General features: G+C 50.1%; 2 protein-coding genes and 1 pseudogene across 2 annotated transcripts; all 3 read right to left on the minus strand.

Moving 5' to 3' along the window:
• Nucleotides 1–2,203: 2,203 nt before the first annotated feature.
• On the minus strand, nucleotides 2,204–5,591 carry Hcrt (hypocretin neuropeptide precursor). The gene is made up of 2 exons (XM_051158993.1): nucleotides 5,481–5,591; nucleotides 2,204–2,675 (listed from the first exon to the last, which is right to left on the minus strand). The coding sequence occupies exons 1-2, from the start codon at nucleotides 5,589–5,591 to the stop codon at nucleotides 2,304–2,306; spliced, it is 483 nt and encodes a 160-aa protein (XP_051014950.1). The 3' UTR covers nucleotides 2,204–2,303.
• Nucleotides 5,592–6,372: 781 nt separating this feature from the next.
• On the minus strand, nucleotides 6,373–10,467 carry Ghdc (GH3 domain containing). The gene is made up of 9 exons (XM_051158630.1): nucleotides 10,440–10,467; nucleotides 9,824–10,104; nucleotides 9,396–9,517; nucleotides 8,775–9,276; nucleotides 7,948–8,140; nucleotides 7,783–7,854; nucleotides 7,571–7,704; nucleotides 6,963–7,051; nucleotides 6,373–6,726 (listed from the first exon to the last, which is right to left on the minus strand). The coding sequence occupies exons 2-9, from the start codon at nucleotides 10,089–10,091 to the stop codon at nucleotides 6,508–6,510; spliced, it is 1,599 nt and encodes a 532-aa protein (XP_051014587.1). The 5' UTR covers nucleotides 10,092–10,104; nucleotides 10,440–10,467; the 3' UTR covers nucleotides 6,373–6,507.
• A 3,026-nt stretch (nucleotides 10,468–13,493) lies between these two features.
• Nucleotides 13,494–17,073, minus strand: LOC127200624 (60S ribosomal protein L31-like; annotated as a pseudogene).
• Between the last annotated feature and the right edge of the window lie 2,177 nt (nucleotides 17,074–19,250).

The following is a 19,250-nucleotide window of genomic DNA, read 5'->3' on the forward strand; positions in this document are numbered from 1 at the left end:
CGGGGCCGGGGCGCCCCATGCGCCGGCCTGCCTCCTCCCCTTCTGTCGCCACCGCTGCTTCTCTGCTCTGAACCTGGTAGCTCTGAGCTCTGCTCAGCAGCACTTCGGGAGCCGCCACCCCCACTCCACCCCACCCCACGTCCCCACGGGTCAGGTTCTTCCCGGAGGGCTCGGCCCGCGCCCACCACGTGGCTCCGCACCGGGAGGGGCCACCAGAGACACCCGCACCTCTCCTCTGTGGCTCTCCTCTCGAGGGAAGCGGCCCACGCGTGTCTCTTGGGGAGAGACTCGGAGACACGCCCACCATCGAGGCTTGAGGTGATGAGGTGGGGCTCAGATGGTGGCCCCGCCTTTCTTTCAGGGTGACCACACCCCCACGCGTGGTTCCCTGGCTGTTCCCGTAGCTCCACCCCACGGGTTTCCCCGCGCGGCCCACGCTGGGTCTGGTGTCTGGTTAATAGTGCCGCCTGCTGGAGTTGGGATATTTTTCTCTTTCTGTTTCAAAAAAGGTGGTTACATTTCTTTATTTTGCGTATATGTATACTTACATGTCTGTGCCAGTAGTGCAGGTGTGGAAGTCAAAGAACGACTTTCATGGTCGGTTCTCTCCTTTCCCTTCGTGGGTCCTCAGGATCGAAACCAGTTCTTCAGTCTTGATAGCAGGGTTCTTTATCCACTGAGCCATCTTTCCAGCCCTTGTGTCTCTACTTTTGCGTTTTACATTACTGTTCTAAGGCTGCTATAGCAAAGTGACACAGAATGAATGGTTTTTAACAATTCTGCGATTTATTTAATCAAGGTGTAAATCAAGGTGAACCCAGGGCTGGATCTCTCTGAGGGTTGTGAAGAGGAATCTGTTCCAAGTTCCCTCAAGCTTCTAAGTGAGTTGCTGGTGACCTCTGGCATTCCTCAGCTGGTGGGTGCACTGCCTCTGTGCTTTTTTTTTTTTTTTTTTTTTTTTTCCGAGACAGGGTTTCTCTGTGTAGCCTTGGCTGTCCTGGACTCACTTTGTAGACCAGGCTGGCTGCGAACTCACAGGGAGGAATCCTCCTGCCTCTGCCTCCTGAGTGTTTCTGTGTGTACCTTAATCCCCCTTTTTATAAGAGCACAACTAAGCGCACGCCTGTAATCCTAGCACTCAGGGAGGCAGGGGTAGGCAGATCACTGTAGGTTTGAGGCCAGCCTGGTCTACAAAGTGAGTCCAGGACAGCTAAAACAAAGACAAACAAACAAAAGCACTACTCATACTGGCTTAGAGGCCTACCATGCTCTCAGATCCTATAGCTGACTACATCGGCAAGGCCACTTCCTAAATGCTGAAAGCTTAAGACTTCAACATGTGGCTGGGCGGTGGTGGCACACACCTTTAATCCCAGCACTCCAGGGGTTAGAAACAGGTGGATCTCTATAAATTCGAGGCTAGCCTGGCCTATGGAATGAGTTCAAGGACAGCCTTGGCTACACAGAAAAACCCTTTCTCGAAAGACAACAAAACCAAACCAAACCAAAGAAACAAACCATTCTATACAGCGAGGTGCAAAAATCTGGCCATATGCAATGGTTTTACAAAGGTACCCACCTCCTTTCCAGTGTGACATTGCTCACACTCCACAGTATAGCCCGCCACAATACAGATGCTCTGGAAGGCTCCTCAGGGATGCTCATATACCTTTTCTTTTCTGCAGCCTTACATCCAGCCCTTGCCAGCTGGATTCTGTGCCCTTGAGCAGCTTTCCTGGACCTTTCTGTGTATATCCCTATCACAAAACACTAGGGGCCGAGGATGTAGCAAAGCTGATTGAGTCCTTAATCAATATACAAGAAGCTCTGGGTTCACTCTTCAAGCCCGGCACAAACCAGATGTGGTGGAGCACGCTTGTAATTATCAACACCATGGGGGAGGTAGAGGCAGGAGGATCAGAACGTCATTTAAGTGTTAAGGTCATTCTGGTCTTTCGAGGACAACCTAGGATACATAAGACCTTGTTTATAAACAAACAAACTGGACAGTAGAACAACGTGGGGGCACAGTGGTACCTCATTTGCAAGCATGCACCATGCGCCCCAGGACTCTGCCGGGTTCCTTGCCTTGGGTTCTTCCCAACCAAGTATTTAGGACTGGAAACACAGTATCACAGTTCTCAAAATACTTTCCTGCCCCCTGGAGGCCTGAACTTGACACACACACAGGAACAAAGATTAGCCACACCAACAAAGACTCGTCTTTATTGCCGTTTTCCTACAGACTGACACTGGAGAGCAGAGGGGAGAAGTTAGGACCAGGACAGGGACTGAAGATGGGTTCAGACTCCGGACCCGTCCCTGGGCGCTAGAGCGGTGGCTGTTGCGGTCAGACAGCGGCGACCAGGGCAGGGTCGTGGCTCTAGCTCTGCGCCTGCGCGCCGGCCCATGGTCAGGATGCCTGCTGCGTGGTTGCCGTTGGCCTGCAGGAGGCGCTGCAGGCGTCCCTGAAGGCCTGGAGGTCCAGGCCGCCGCTTTCCCAGAGTCAGGATGCCGGCAGCGTGGTTGCCAGCGCCGTGCAACAGTTCATAGAGACGGCAGGAGCACGTCTTCTGGCGACAGCAGTCGGGCAGAGGCTGTGCGTCCACCCCAAGCGACAGCAGCGCCGGCGGCAGCAGCAGCAGCAGCAACAGCGTCAGGGCGGCCCAGGGAACCTAAAGGAGACAGAAGCAAGGTGCAAATGGGTTTCACTCCACACCCAGTAGACTCGTCCGGTGCCTGGCTGCCATTAAATTTCCTGTGTCTGGCTCCTTTGTCAACTCATCCTTCAGTACACAAGCAAGCCATCTCATCCAGGAAGCCCTCATAGACTTCCCAGGATAGAATAAGTTTGGCCCTTGTAAACGTATTTAAAGGCTTACCTCTGCACCTGCAGACAGGTGTGTCAGAGTCTACCTGTACCAAAGCTTGACAGAAACAAAAGGTTCATTCAGTGTGGTCTTTCCTTCTATACACATAGCAGGCCTATTCCTTTGCTGGGGAAACTGAACACTGGCTTTTGGAGCAGTTTCTTGCCTTCTTGGAACAGCCTTTGCTCAAACTACTAACTAGGCATTAAATCATCCCTACTACCCAGGGCCTGAGTGGAAGACATAAAGTGACAATTACTAAAGCATCTGGGATACAGGTGCTCAATAAACGTGAGCCCCTAGAGAATGGCAAACCAAGGGTTAACCACGCAGGCTGGTTGGCCACCCAGACTCCTACTATAGAGAAAGATTATCACGGCTCAGGCCCTGGGCAAGCACTCTAATGGCCTCCGTGGTTTCATGAGAGCCACTGCTATTCCTAGCTCTTTACCTTTGTAGAAAGAAGGTTCATGGTGTCTGGAGCTCCAGGCAGAGTAATCTGAAGAGATGGTGGTGTCTTCAGCGTAGTGGTCCAAATACCCAGGAAGTCTGAGTGAGGCCAGTCTTCTTCAGTGGTCTGCTTTCAGAGGCCAGGGGTTTTATAGTGCTCTGAGGTGTATGGAGGTGGGGGTGGGGGTGGGACATGGGCACTTGAAACCAGACAAAGACATGTCTAAGATTAGCATCTTGCAGGGAAGCCGTCTCCAGGTTGGGCCCAAAGAATGGCCATCCTGTCCCTGGTGCCCCGCTTGTCTGTCTGCCTGTTTCTTGGAGATGGGGCGGTCTCCGGGTACTAATGAGGTTACCTTGCACCCAGGAATCTAAGCTCACAAAGAAGTCTCCGCTGGGGCACTGGCTAGAGACAATGGGGGAGGGGGGCAGTTGCTAATTAGGGACAGAAGAAGTGGCAGCCTGAGAGCAACTGTCCATGGTATGTTGAGGGTTGGAAGAGTAGAGAGGGTACCTGAGTAGCATGCTCCCCCCACACCCCACTCATGGTCACTGATTCTGGACCTTTTCCCTCCATGGAAACAGCTCTTAAACTGCCCTCCCTTCCCTTCCCCTCCCCACAGCTCTCCTTTTCTTCTGTCCCTTTCACCAAACTCTTTTGTGGAAAGTCTTGGAAACTTACTGTGGGCAACGAGAGAGAGAGAGAGAGAGAGAGAGAGAGAGAGAGAGAGAGAGAGAGAGAGAGAGAGAGAGAGAGAGAGAGAGAGAGATTGATGGCTGGGTGTGGTGGCATATGCCTTTAATCCCTGCACTTGGGGAGGCAGGGGCAGGCAGATCTTTGTGAGTTCAAGGCTAGCCTGGTCTACAAAGGGAGTCCAGGACAGCTAGGGCTACACAGAGAAAAAACAAAACAAAAGCTCCTGATGTAGATCAGGTCAGTATGGGTGTAGGGACAGCAGTGTGCCTAGGAAGTGACTCCATTTTCTATTTTCTTTCTTCCTTTTTTCTTCAGACTTATATATATGAGTGCTTTACCTGTGTGTATGTATCTGTTCCAAATGTGTGCCTGGTGCCTGTGAATTCTAAAAGAGAGCTTTGGATCCCCTGGAACTGAAGTTATGGATGGTTGTGACCCACCATGTTGGTGCTGGAAGCCAAGCCCAGGTCCTCTGCACAAGCAATACTTCCTCTTAATGGAGCCATCCATCTTCCTGGCCCAAATGTCCCCACTTTCAAAGAGCACATAAGAATGGGTGGGGCTGACATCTGGGCCCAAGAATAGTTCAACACAGGGGAGGGACTCCTCAAATACCATCAAAGATTAGCCAGTCACTTCCTTCTGGATGGGGCAAGGGGTCCCCCAAAGGCTTTGCCTGGAAAGTCACTTCATTAGGTAGGTAAGGGGCCAGAGCATGCTCGGGAATGGACAAAGTGAACAAATGCCTGGCTGTGATGGTGCTTGGCTCACAGGGGAAAGGTGTGGGCCTCATGGTCGCTATGGGGTTGAAGGGACAGATCAGGTGGTTAAGGTTTTCCTGGAGCCTTGTGTGCCAGGCTGGGCAGTCATTGGTGGTAGGTTTTATTTTTTTATTTTTATTTCTTATTTTGGCTTTTCAAGATAAGGTTTCTCTGTGTAGCCTTGACTGTCCTGGACTTGCTTTGTAGCCCAGGCTGGCCTCGAACTCACAGAGATTCACCTGCCTCTGCCTCCCAAGTGCTGGGATTAAAGGACTTGTGTTGTGTTACCTCCCACCCAGAGGTGGTGGTAGGTTTTAAAAGGCTGATGTGGGAGGGGGAGAAACCCACAGTTGGGGGTATAGGAGGACAAAAAAGAAAAAAACTTGGTTCTGAGGCAGAACTGAAAGCTGGATTCTGAGCTGGACTTGGGAGGAGCTGCAGGTCTTAGCCTCCTAGCCTTAGTTTCCTCACTGCCATGGACACTATCTGCACACAGCCCTAAGGCTCCTTCCTGCTATGACACTTTGTGACTTGAAGTAGAGTGATTTGTGCAGGCCAGGCCAGGAGGGAACCCACTACTGAGAAACTGGCAATAGCTCCTTCACCTTCAAGCTGCGCTAGGGATGGAAGAGCAGAAGGCATTTGTCTGCTTGGTCCTGCCAAAGCCTGCTGGGAGGTCGCCAGGAGCTCCTGTGTGCTCACACTCTTGGGACTAACTCGAGCCAGTGTGCAGAATAGGTGGACGCCCCGGATCTCAGGGCAGACAGGGGACAGATGGCTGGGCTTCTCTGGCTGTGGCTGAAGCAGTGGCATTCCCAAGGCAGGGTCCAGACTCTGGGTGTGACAGTTTTATTTGGGGGCCTAGAGAAATGGCTCAGCAGCCAAGTAGTCGATGTTTTTTTTTTTTTTTGTTTTTTTTTTTTGGTTTTTCGAGACAGGGTTTCTCTGTGTAGCCTTGGCCATCCTGGACTCACTTTGTAGACCAGGCTGGCCTCGAACTCACGTCGATGTTTTTTTAACGGAGGATCTGGGCTTGGTTCCCAGCATCCACATAGCAGCTCTCAACTGCCTGTTAACTCCAGTTCCAGAGAATTCACTATCCTCTTGTGGTCTCTGAGAGCATTTGCAGACACACGGTACACACACACTCAGGCACACACAGATTAACATAAAAAAGAAAGACACGAATTATTTTTTTTTAAATACTTTCATTTGGGAGTGGATCCAGGGTGCAGAATGCTAGGGGGCAGGACAGAGGGAAGAGAGGAGAGCTAGTAGGAAGAGTGTTAAACCCTGGACTGTTCTAATGGACCATAGCCTCATCCTTTCAGGAGATTGTGCAAGATACACCTCAGACCATGAGACAATGATGCTGAGGTCTTTATTCATCTGTTCCTGCTCCCGGAGCACCACCTACACTTCCAGCCCATGCTGTCCCCTGGTCAAGCACATGAGAATGGCTGAGACACAGAAAGCCCTGAGGGTGCATCAGAACTCCTTAGAAGTGTCATGCAGGGTGGGCTGAGGGAGACACCTGTAAGGCACTGACTTAAAGGGTTCTGCTGTGTGTCCAAAGCCTGCACTTTAAAACTTGCCAGTGACTCTAAGGCCGCCTCCCTAAGATCCAATGGCTCTGATAGGCCAACAGTGCGTGAGCTCTAGCCCAGGACTCAACATCTGGAGATGCCCCAGAGGAGAGACGTGGCAAAGGGAAGCCTGGCTGCCTTGGTTAGGATATTACCCTCTTCTGCAGGAGCTGGGCCTGGTGCCTGAGCCTGAGGACCCGAGGCATTTCGGGAGGGAAGGAAGAGGAGGGGCAGGCTGCTAGCGCTTCCCGGAGTTCTCTGAAGCTACCCGGCCCCACCAGATGGACTTTGGCAGGACCCACACTTCCCTGGAACCGCAACGACTTGTAGTGAGGGGAGGTTTCTTGAAGGCAGTGGTCAAGCTAAGGATAGAACAGCGGGGTGAGGCTATGACGTGGTGGCATGCGTGCACGATGCGCGCGACCATACCCAAGGCTATGCGCACTTAGTTAGGGCTTCGGCATGGAGATGCGTGTCGTGGGACCCCCTGCTCCCTTTCTCAGATTCCCCGAAGTGGGGCTCCCCCTCCATCTCCATAACAACTAGGCCTTGTAGGGCAAAAGAGACTTAGAATCAAGACCCTGGTCTCATCGGTTACCTTGTCTCGATTTTCTTCCGACAGATTCCTCAACCCCCTCAGCTCCACGAATACTTCGTAATGTGGGGCGACGGAACCCTCACAGGAGTCTGAGAACAAAGCCACCCGGACACAGACTTCTTGAGAACAAGGCAGCCGCCAGAGCAACACCCTCTGCCTTCACTTCTTCCCTATTCTAAAGTTCATGGGGGAAGAAATGATTCTTGGCAGCGTGTAGCAAATAGAGAAGCTGGTGATTCGAGGAGATCCCTGAGTTTGAGAGGGGTCAGGGAAGAAAACGGGTGGAGATGGTAGAGAGGCATGGGAGTTAGACAGAGAGAGAGGATTTGGTTAGGAACAGTGGGGAAGTGTGTTTTGTTTTTTGAGACAGGGTTTCTCTGTGTCGCCTTAGCTTTCCTGGACTCCCTTTGTAGACCAGGCTGGCCTTGAACTCAGGGATCTACCTGCCTCTGCCTCCCAAATGCTGGAACTAAAGGTGTGCGCCATCACACCGGGCCGAGGAAGTGTGAGTTTTATCTCCTTCCTAGAAAGTCTCTGATCAGAGTAAGCAGGGGTTGGGGGATAGCAAGACCCAAGAAATGGAGGTAGAGGCTGATAGAGATGCTTACCCAGAATGCTGCTCTCCACACAGATGTGGTCCAATAGTTTGGCCCCTGGCCACTGTCCCACGGCTTGGGCCAGGGCCACAGAGAATAGAGCCTCACCAGTAGCTTCTCCTCGAACACTCAAGGTCTGTCCCAGCCTGAAGGAAGAGAGAGGAGGGAGTGGACCCAAGGCACAGGGACAGCCCCTCAGCAACCCCCGTCCCGGGGTCACCTACCTGCGGGTGAACCTGACAATAGGACACTGATTGTAGGCACCAACCACCTGCACCACATCACCCATGCGGCACCTGATGAGCCGGGTTAGGAGGAAGAGTAAAGCTTTCGTCCCCTCCCAAGGGCAGGGTCCTCATCAGAGGTGACGGGGGCCAGTAGGGGATCACCTGGTCAGGCTGGTATGGTCAGTGAGCACCAGCTCATACTCTTCTTCCCTTTGGACATCAGTAAGGAGGAGCGTGGAGGCTGCGTCCTCTTGGATTCCTTTCTTGACTGGAAGCAGCTCAATAAACGGGTGTCCAGGGGGCAGAAGATAGAGTCCTTGGGGTTGCTCCGGCCAGAGGTTTAGGGCTATCACCCCTATAGAAGACAAAACAGGCTGGGCAGTGGTGGCGCACACCTTTAATCCCAGCACTCGGGAGGCAGCGGCAGGTGGATCTTTGTGAGTTCGAGGCCAGCCTGGTCTACAAAGTGAGTCTAGGACAAGCAAGGCTAACACAGAGAGACCCTGTCTCGAAAAACCAAAACCAAAACCAAAAATAAAAAAAGAGAGAAAGCAAAACAATCCTGTGGTTGTCAACCTTGTGGTGCATTCCTTTCTACCAGGCAACGGCAGAAAGCAATGCCTCACTCTGGATGGCAATCACCCACCCCCCACCCCACCCCCATTGAGCATCTGGTCCTCCTGCTACAACCTCTCTGGACACCCTCAGGTCCAGCCTGCTTCCTCCTGGTCTTGACTGGGTGGAGGCAGGCTGTGGTTCTGCAGGGTTCAGAGCTGGAAACCAATCCTGGTACCTCACGGGTGAGTGCGTGAGTCAGTACATCTCAGTGAGCCTTGGCATGCTTAGCTGTTGGGCAGTTAGTAACCCGTACCATTCTGGGCACTGAGGAGGAGTCAAGAAGGTTAAGTAAAAGTATACGTGGCTCAAAAGCATGGTAGTCAGCTGTGTGACTTTGCCCCCCAGTCCCACCTGCATCCAATCATGCTGACCTCCAGAGGCAGTGTAAGCAGGAGAGAAGAAGGCTAGCCCTTGGCACCACAAGGCCCTAAGGGCAGCCATAGCTTCTGCTTGGCCTCCTGCGTCCAGCGTCACCACCACCTGTAGCTTTGGCCACAGGCGAAGGGCCAGTCCTCGGGCTCCCTGCTCTAAGGCCTCTTGCAGTTCAGCCGCTCGTCCGGGGAGAGGTGTTCCTACATTCCCAGCTGCTATGGCCTCAGCCAATTCTTTGCCATCAGTCTCCAGGCGCACAAAGACATCCAGGAGCTCCACAGCAGTCCTTGCCTCCAGTCCCCTCAGCCCAGGGCTTGTCAGTGCCTCCAGCAGCAGAGTTCGGGGATCCTTGGCTCCAAGAGGGCTTACCCGGCCCAGGGCATGCCCAAGCCAGGGGACAGAGTAGGGCCACGGGGATGTCGGGGTCACACAGGCAGTACTTCCTGGAGCTAGCACTTCTGGGTAGGCTTTGTTTAGGGTTACTAGACCCAGAAGGGTGGCCTGGAGGCAGAGAGGAGTGACGTCAGACTCAGACCTCAGCTGCCACTGAGGGGCCTTCTCTGCATGGTCCTTGGTGAGGGGCTACTCTTGTGGGGTTTGGGGGGTATACCTCTGTTTACCTGCAGACAGGTCTCTCCATGGTACTGAGGAAGGGTGGGAGGCAGGGGCTTCTCTTCACTTTCTTCCTCCTGGCCGTGGCTGGGTTTGGTCAGTGGGAGATGATTCCGGAAGGTGCTCATGTCTGTAAGCAACCAACCCCCGCCCCCACCCCACCCCAAATTCCAGAAACTCCTCAGGAAATGAGAAGACTGTGGAGGTCCTTAAGGAAAGAACCCAGAAAGGAGCTGGGAAGTAGAGTGAGGGCTAGAACAGGGCCCAGCAAAGGAAATTTCATCCTTACAGGAGCCAGGTGTAGGCTGTGGTAGGGCTCTGGGCCAGGACGCAATGTATTGGTGGTAAGTGAAGGGGCCTCTGGGTTCTAGAATCTGACTGTCTTGTGGGCTATTTTCTCTCTTTGGGCCACCTCCCCCAGGTGCCAGAAACACACCTGTGTTCTCCTTGGGGAGCCAGCAGAGGCCCTGGGCTCGCTTCAGACACCACCTGAGGGCCTGCTGTTGGCTCTGGCCCACGTGCAGTGTTCTCTGCTTCAGTTTCTGCTGCTGCCAGGCAGCTGCCCAGCCCAGCACCCCCCAGGCCATCTGGTGCTGGAGGCGGATCAGCCAGGATGGCCTGGCATCCCGAGACCTCTGTGGCCAGAGTATGGCCAGTGGGGGCAGCAGTAACAGCAGCAGCAGCAGCAGCCACAGCAGAAGCATCTCCAAGCAGCTCCTGGGAGAAGAACGGAACAGAGGGGGGCCTAAGGGGGATAACCAGGTTTTCCCACACACTCCCCTGCACACAGTAACCAGAAGAAGACAGTAGGAGGAAGCCAGGGCCCCGCTGGCAGGTGGTATGGAAGGGAGACCCTCAAGCCTTTGGCGTCCTCCTAGCTGACATCCTCGATGCCTTATCCCTGTCGCTGGAAGGCACAGGGAGGGCTGGGCACAAAATACGACATTTGGACCCACTCCCAAGTTCTCTCAGGATCTTCCCTGACCCAGTTCCCTGTCTCCACTAGCGCCCAGGGTATATATATATATAAATATGCACCTGTCACAGCCCACCTCTGCCTAGTTTCAGCACCCCAGATCCCTCCAGGGCCCCTCAGGGCCTCTGATATCTGTATACAGCAGGCCAGAAAGTTGAAGTGATGACTTTAAAGGGCAGGGCTTGGACAGGAAATCCGGGCTGACTGGGCGGTCCTTAGGGGGTGGGTGGGTGGTGTTCTTAAAGGAACAGGTCACCTAAAGGGCTAGGGTAGGGTGCTCATAGCGAAAGAGTAAGGGAGGTGTGCGGAAGAGCGCTCGCACGCTATTCTGGAGCAGGCTCAGACTTGAAAACGACTAAAAACCACAGGTGTGGAGGGTGGTTGTGCACACCTGCCATTCCAGCTCTCTGTGATGTGACAGGAGGATCTAGGTCCTCAGCTACACAGCAAGTTCAAGGCCAGCCTGAGCTACACAGAGATCTTGTTTTGTTTTTTGTTTTTGTTTTTTTGTCTTTTGAGACGGTTTCTCTGTGTAGCCTTGGCTGTCCTGGAATTCTCTTTGTAGGCCAGGCTGGCCTCGAACTCACAGAGATCCACCTGCCTCTGCCTCCTGAGTGCTGGGATTAAAGGCGTGTGCCACCACCGCCCGGTGAGGTCTTGTCTTAAAAAACAAACAAACAAACAAACAAAAAACCTACTTATGAGGCAGAGGCAGGCAGATTGCTGTGAGTTCAAGGCCAGCCTGGTCTACGAGGCGAGTTCAGGACAGCCACGGCTAACACAGAGAAACTCTGTCTCGAAACAACAACAACAACAACAAACAAAAAACAACCAACCTACAGGGTGTAGTGGACACACATCTGTAGTCCCAGCATTGGGGGCCCGGGGAAGAGAAATGGTTCAATCAAGTTTGAGGCTAGTCTGGCCCACATAGCCAGATACTGCTTTAAAAAAGTAAACAATATCCGGTCTGGTCTACAAAGCAAGTCCAGGACAGCCGAGGCTACACAGAGAAACCCTGTATCGAAAAACTGAAAAACCAAAAAACCAAAACCAAAACAACAACAACAAAAACCAGATCCAGTGGTACATATTTTTAATCTCAACACCCAGAGGCAAAGGAAAAAAGGATCTCTGTGAGTTCGAGGCCAACCTGATCCAGGACTGCCAGACCTGCATCAAACAGCAACAATAACAAACAAACAAACAAACAAATAAATAAAAACACCAACAAACAAATATCCTAAGTCATCCCCAGCCCAGAATCCTTTCCACAAATTTAGTTAAGAAGGAAAAATGACTTTCATCTGGGCAGCGTTAGCCCTGAGTGTGGGGCTCATAGGCAGTCTGCTAACAAACCTCCAACATAGATGGCAGCCTCATCCTCTCTCACAGACACACAGTCAGCTATCCAATGGCCACTCCTTAAGCATGGAGCCTGCTCCAGAACGGAGCGCAAGTACTTAATGATCTCATAGCATTGTTGTTTTTTGTTTGTTTGTTTTTCGAGACAGGGTTTCTCTGTGTAGCCTTGGCCATCCTGGACTCACTTTGTAGACCAGGCTGGCCTCGAACTCACAGCGATCTGCCTGCCTCTGCCTCCCGAGTGCTGGGATTAAAGGCGTGCGCCACCACGCCCGGCTCAGCATTGTTTGTCATATATAGTTTGGTCAACTTTACCTGGTAATTGGTGTGATTGAGTTTACTCACTGACTTTATCTCAAGGAAAAACACACACACACACACATACAAACAAAAACAAAAAGAAATAATATTTAATTTTAGGAGAAAAAAATCTCAAGCTGTGATTCACAGCTAAATTGATAACGTATTTCCCTGGCATATGAAAGCCGTGAGTTCCATCTCTGGCACTGCATTAAAGTGGATGTGGTGGCCCCTGACGTAACCCCAGATCTTTGGAGGTATCGGCAGGAAGGTCAAGAGTTCAAAGTCACTCTTGGCTACCTATCAAGTTCAAAATCAGCCTGGGCTGACACCTGTTTTTAAAAAAGGATATGTGGGAGTGTTGGAGAGCTGTCTCAGCAGTCAAGAGCACTTACTGCTGCCATTCCAGATGACCTGAACTTCGGTCACTTTCTTTGGGTAGCTCACAAACACCTGTGACTCCAGCAGATCTAAAGTTGTCTTCTGGATTCCACAGGCAACTGCACACATGAGGACACACACAAACACATAATAAAAAGAAATATTTCGGGACAAGAGAGATGGACAGCCAAGGCTACATAGAGAAACCTTGTCTCAAAAAAAAAAAAAAAAAAAAAAAAAGCCAGGTGATATACACCCAGAGAGTCAGGCAGATCTCTTTGAGTTCAAGGACAGCCTGGTCTACAGAGTGAGTTCCAGGACAGTCAAGGCTACACAGAGTAACCCTGTCTGGAAAAACCAAAATAAATAAATAAATAATGAAATAAAAATAAAACAAAACCAAGGGGGGCCTGGAGAGATGGCTCAGAGTTTAAGAGCGCTGACTGTTGTTTCGGAGGTCCTGAGGTCAATTCCCAACAACCACATGTTGGCTCACAACCATCTGTAATGTAATCTGACGCCCTCTTCTGGCGTGCAGGTGTACACACAGGCAGAGCTCTGCATACATAATAATAAATAAATAAATATTTCAAACAAACAAACAAAAAAATCCCCCAAAACCAAGGGATTGGGATATATGATGTGAAATTCACAACGAATCAATAAAAAGTCTTAAAAATTAAAATATTTCAAGTGTGTGGTGTTTTTGTTTTGTTTTGTTTGTTTTTCAAGACAGGGTTTCTCTGTGTATCCTTGGCTATCCTGGACTAACTTTGTAGACTAGGCTGGCCTTGAACTCACAGCGATCATCTTGCCTCTGCCTCCTGAGTGCTGGGATTAAAGCCATACGTCACCACCGCCTGGCCTTGTGTTTTGTTTTTGTTTTTTTTTAAGAGATAGGGTTTCTCCGTGTAGCCCTGGCTGTCTTGGAACTCACTCTGGCCTGGAACTCACAGAGATCTGCCTGCCTCTATCTCCCTAGAGCTGGGACTAAAGGCATGCACTACCACTGCCCAACAAAATAGATTAAACTTTTTTTTCTTTTCTTTCTATTTTGATGCAGTTCTGCAACTTTATTTGACACTCAGTAGTTCTCATCCATATTGACCATCTGCAGATTTCTGAATGAGATAACAGGCGTGTCAGTTACCAACGTGTAGAGCTTGTTTGGTGAATCCTCATCTTCATTATGTGTTCTGGACAGATGGACTTGAACACGCTAAGGAACACTCCTTACTCCTTTGGCCCAGACAGCTTTATTGAGCCTGGTATCTGTGCGCACATCTGGAGTCCCCATCTCCTTCATGGCAAATTTTCAAATTTCTTTGAGTGCCTGAGGAGCATTCTTCATGAAGCCCACGCCATGGATGCGCCTGTGAATGTCGATGGTGTATTATCTGGCCACCGCCTTGTTGGTGGCAGAATGGCTCTTCTTCTTGCCACTCTTCCTTACCAGAGTCAATCTGCCTGGCTCCTGACTAAATCATTTCCACTGTAGTTAGTTTATTTTATTAAAAAAAAAAAAAAAATCAGCCGGGTGTGTGGCACACACCTTTAATCCCAGCACTTGGGAAGCAGAGGCAGGCAGATCTCTGTGAGTTCGAGGCCAGCCTGGTCTATAAAGTGAGTCCAGGACAGCCAAGGCTACACGGAGAAACACTGTCTTGAAAAGCCCCCACCCCAAAAAAACCCCTCAAAATTCATATAACATATTTTGATCAGGTTTTCCCTCCCCTAACTCCTCCCAGATTTTCCCCACTTCCCTACCCATTTAACTTTAGGTTCTCTCTCTCTCTCTCTCTCTCTCTCTCTCTCTCTCTCTCTCTCTCAAAACACCTCCTGGCATCGTGGAGCAGGACTTTGATCCCAGCACTCGGGAGGCAGAGGCAAGCAGATCACTGTGAGTTCGAGGCCAGCCTGGTCTACAAAGTGAGTCCAGGACAGTCAACACTGCACAGAGAAACACTGTGTCAAAAAAGCAAAATACAGAGAGAGAGAGAGAGAGAGAGAGAGAGAGAGAGAGAGAGAGAGAGAGAGAAGAAAAGGGCTGGAGAGATGGCTCAAAAGTTAAGAGCACTGGCTGTTCATCCAGAGGTCCTGAATACAGTTCTCAGCAACCACATGGTGGCTCACAGCCATCTGTAATGAGATCTGGTGCCCTCTTCTGGCCTGTAGACATACATGCAGGCAGAGCACTGTATAAATAATAAATAAATCTTAAAAGAAAAGAAAAAAAACCAACCAATAAACAAAATTAATAAAAAAGAAAAAAAACAACAAAAAAGTAAAAAACATTGCTGGGTGTGGCACACACCTTTAATCCCAACACTCCAGGAGCAGAGGCAGGTAGATCACTGTGAGTTCTAAGCCAGTCTGATCTTGTACTGTAAGGACCAGACAAATTCCACTTTGGAAAAGAAACTCCATTTTGTGTTAAACCTAGCCACGGGCTGAACCTAGATTCCAGGAAAACCACAAACTAGTCTAAACAGAAAAATATTCCCTAGCAACATAATCAGCTCACCTTGGGCAAGTCCAAATATACTCTCTGCTGCTCAAGCCCGAGTGCTGGGATTAAAGGTGTGTGCCACCATATCTGGCTGCATATTTATTTCTTTATGATTTAAAAAGCAGACTGGGCTGGGTGGTGGTGGCACACGTCTTTAATCCCAGCGCTCGGGAGGCAGAGGCAGGTGGATCTCTGTGAGTTCAAGACCGGCCTGGTCTACAAAATGAGTCCAGGACAGCCACGGCTACACAGAGAAACCCTGTCTTGAAAACCCAAAATAAATAAATAAATAAACAAACAAACAAACAGCAGATTGCCTTATTTGGGTGTTGTCTTAGGGCTTTATTGCTCTAAAGGGACATCATGATGACAGCAGTAAAGGAAAATACTTAATTCAGAGGTTTAGACTGTTATTATCATGGTGGGCAGCATGGCAGCATGCAGGCCGATCAGTCGGTGGAGAAGGCGCTGAGAGTTGTATATCCTGATAGACAGGCAGCAAAAGGAGAGAGCAACCATGGGTCTGGCTTGCGAGCTTGAAACCTCAAAGCCCAAGCCCCAGCAACACACTTCCTGTAACAAGGCCACACCCCCTAATCGTGCCACGCCCTGTGGGAGCCATTTTCATTCAAACCACCACAGAAGTGTCTAGAGTTTTGGACATTTGATCACCTTATACTCCCCTTCAGATGGGCACCGCAACTACTGGTCCACCCTTGGCCAAAGACTGATCCTCTTCTGTGACAAAAAAAGGTCAGTTTGTTCAACCCAGAGTTGTTCAGGAGGGACCCATGTGAATTGGTGAGGGAGGGAGGAAACACTCACTTAGCCAGGCAGATGAACCCAGTCAACCTTGGTGATCAATAGGGTAACAGATGTCTTAGCCAGATTGCCCCCACATATGGGTTTTTTTGTTTTGTTTTGTTTTTTGTTTTTGTTACAGATTTATTAGATATAATTCACACACTGTGTAAATCACCCATTGAGTGTGTAATTCAATGTGTCCAGGATCTCCACAGGTCCAGGCAACTAATGCCAAGTCAGTTTTAGAACATTCTCAGCACCATCCAAGAGAACGACTTGCATTTGTCAGCCTTTAATCCCAGCACCCAAGAGGCAGAAGCAGATGGAAGTCTATGAGTTTGAGGCCAGCCTGCTCTACAAAGCCAGTTCCAGGACAGCCAGGGCTACATAGAACCTGTCTCAAAGAAACAACAACAGAGCCCAGCATGGTGGCGCATGCCTTTAATCCCAGCACTTGGGAGGCAGAGGCTGGTGGATCTTTGTGAGTTCGAGGCCAGCCTGGTCTACAAAGCGAGTCCAGGATAGCCAAGGCTAACACAGAGAGACTCTGTCTCGGAAAACCAAAAGAAAAAAGAAAAAAACAAAAACAAAACCAAAAGAAACAACAACAGAAAATTATGTATTTATTTGGGGTGGGGCATGTGTGTGCTGCAGCATGTGTGGAGATCAGAGAGGCCCTGGCCTTGAATTTTTTTTCCTCTAGCCTCAGTTTCCTGAGCACTAGGATTACAAATGAACATCACCATACTGCCTCTGACTTTTTGATTATTGCTATTCTAAAGCATGTGAAGTGGTTAAATTTAAATTTAAAAAAAAATTTTTTTTTTCGAGACAGGGTTTCTCTGTGTAGCGCTGGCTGTCTTGGAACTCACTTTGCAGACCAGGCTGGCTTTGAACTCAGAGATCCACCTGCTCTGCCTCCCAAGTGCTGGCATCAAAGGCGTGCACCACCATGCCCAGCTCTGATTTTATTTTCAATTGTGGTTCTACTCAAATAGATTCTCATGTGCTAAGCCCAACTCTGAATTACGGAGATAAATCCGGCTTTGGTTCCTTTTGTATGCTGATGGACTCACCTGCTGGCATGTGCTCAGGATGCTTGCTTCCTCGTTTCAGAGCCATGCTGGTCTTGTGATGTATTACTATGGTTCTGGCACTAGGCCATTATTGCTCCCATATCCATGCTTACACTTTCAAAAAGTTTGTGGCAGCTGGAGAGATGACTCAGTGGTTAAGAGCACTTTCTGCTCTTGCAGAGGACCCGGGGTTACTTTCCCTTTGGTTCCTGGGGCTCTGATGCCTTCTTCTGGCCACTGCAGGCATAAAGCTCACGCGGTGCCCTCAAACACATGTCGGCAGAACACTCATACACATAAAATTCGATAAATATTTTTAAGACGTAACATTTTAATTATTATGGTGTGTGCAGCATGTACGCATGGTGTGTCCTCCAAGCTCCCATGTCCTGAGACAGGCTGGTGCCCTGACACAGAAAAACAGAAAAAACAGCCCCACACTGAACCATCTCCAGATATTCCAAACTGATAGCAGCTATGGGGGGAGAAACCATTTCCAACAGAGGTTACCACAGCTCATCCCGTGGGAGAAAAAAAAGAGACACTTTTGAGCAGGACGCCAGAAGCTCACTGAGAGAGAAAAAAGGTCAATCAGGAAATGCTTCACCTTCCCCACTCCATCTCTTCTCTCTGTGTTTAAGCCTCCAGCTTGACGATGTCCCCTCTGGGTGCCTTCTCAGTCAGGCTACTAAGTCATCTCTGCTGGACGTTATCAACTCCTGATGTGTGCTAGGTATCTGTTACTTGCTCTTTATTCATTTACCTTTGCTTGCTACATACTTAAACTTGCTTAAAACCCCACGCATGGCTATTGTAGTGAAATATGACAGAAGAGGGTCTCTGTCCCAGGATGGCTTCAAACCCGTTACTTCTGATCCCCCTGCCTCCACCTCCCAAATGCTGGCATTAGAAGCATATACCACCACCAATGGTTCTGCACTGCTGGGGATCAAACTCGGAGCCACGTGCATGCTAGGTAAACGCTACTGCCTCAGCACACAATGGGCACACGACCTTTCCCTCCGCCTCCTCCTGTTCCCTTTTTTCCCAGCCATGTTTCCCCCTCCCCCCTCCCCTTCCCCCCTGCCCCCCTCTGAGAAGTCTCTGCCTCAGACAAAAAGTTCTTTGGTTTTACTTCTGGTCCTCCTGCTTCCATCTTCCAAGTGCTGGGATTACAGGCATGTTCCACCACGCCTCGTTTATTATTGTAGGGTGGGCTGGCTAGTTTTCTGTCAACTTGACACAAGCTAGAGTCACTGGAGAGGAGAGAGCCTCAGTTAAGACAATACCTCAATAAAACAAGAGCTATATTGGGGAGGCAGAGGCAGGTGGATCTCTGTAAGTTCGAGGCCAGCCTGGTCTACAAAGTGAGTCCAGGACAGCCAAGGCTACAGTGAGAAACCCTATCTTGAAAAACCAAAATCAAACCAAACCAAAAAGACAGAGCTATAGGCAGGCGTGTAATATACTTTCTTAATTAGCGATTGATGGGGGAGGTCCCAGCCAACTTTGGTCCTGGGTTCTCTAAGAAAGCAGGCTGAGGGCCTGGAGAGATGGCTCAGCGGTTAAGAGCACTGCCTGCTCTTCCAAAGGACCCAGGTTCAATTCCCAGCACCTACATGGCAGCTCACAACTGTCTGTAACTCTAAGATCTGACACCCTCACAGCAATGCACATAAATTAAAATCAAATAAAATATTAAAAAGAAAGAAAGCAGGCTGAGCAAGCCATGCAAGCTGGTAAGTAGCACCCCTCTGTGGCCTCTGCCTTCAGATTCCTGCCCTGTTTGCGTTTCGGTCCTGACTTCCTTCTGTGTCCTGAAGGACTTCCCAGCTTGTGACCATCATCTTTGACTTGACTGAGGAAGGACTTGCCACTGATAGGACCAGTATCTGTGACCTGACCTCATGAAACGCCATGCAGGTGTATGACAGGCTTGGCAAGAGAATCAAGGCTGCAGGCAACAATCAGAGGACTCAGATTCCATAATCAGTCCTGATGATAAACAGTGCTGTGAAAGTGTAAGCCAAACAAACCCTTTCCTCCCACAGCCTGCTGTTTGGTCATGTTGTTCCATCAGAGCAATAGTAACCCTGACTAAGACATAGGAAAATGCAATCTGGCCATTCCAACTTGCTGGGCTTTCACCACCTACCATCTTGCTCAGGTAAAGTTCAAAATCAGCCAGGTCTGTGAGGTCCCTTGGTCCCCTGCCTGCTTGGCAGTCTCATCCTCATCCAAGAGACTTCCCACAGCATGGCCCCTGGCACAGGACCTCCTCTGAGGAGTGGGCAGAAGCCTCAGCCTGCACTGCACCAAGCCTTCCAGAAGATTCTGCTACATACATACTGCCCTGCCTCCAGCCCTCTCTTGCTTTCCTTTAAGCCTACCCTTCACCGCTCCCTCAGGCTGAAGGCTTCTTCCTTCCTAAACTCTTGTTTGTCCTGAGCTG

The sequence above is a fragment of the Acomys russatus genome, chromosome 16, assembly GCF_903995435.1.
Source record: "Acomys russatus chromosome 16, mAcoRus1.1, whole genome shotgun sequence".
NCBI lineage: Eukaryota > Metazoa > Chordata > Mammalia > Rodentia > Muridae > Acomys > Acomys russatus.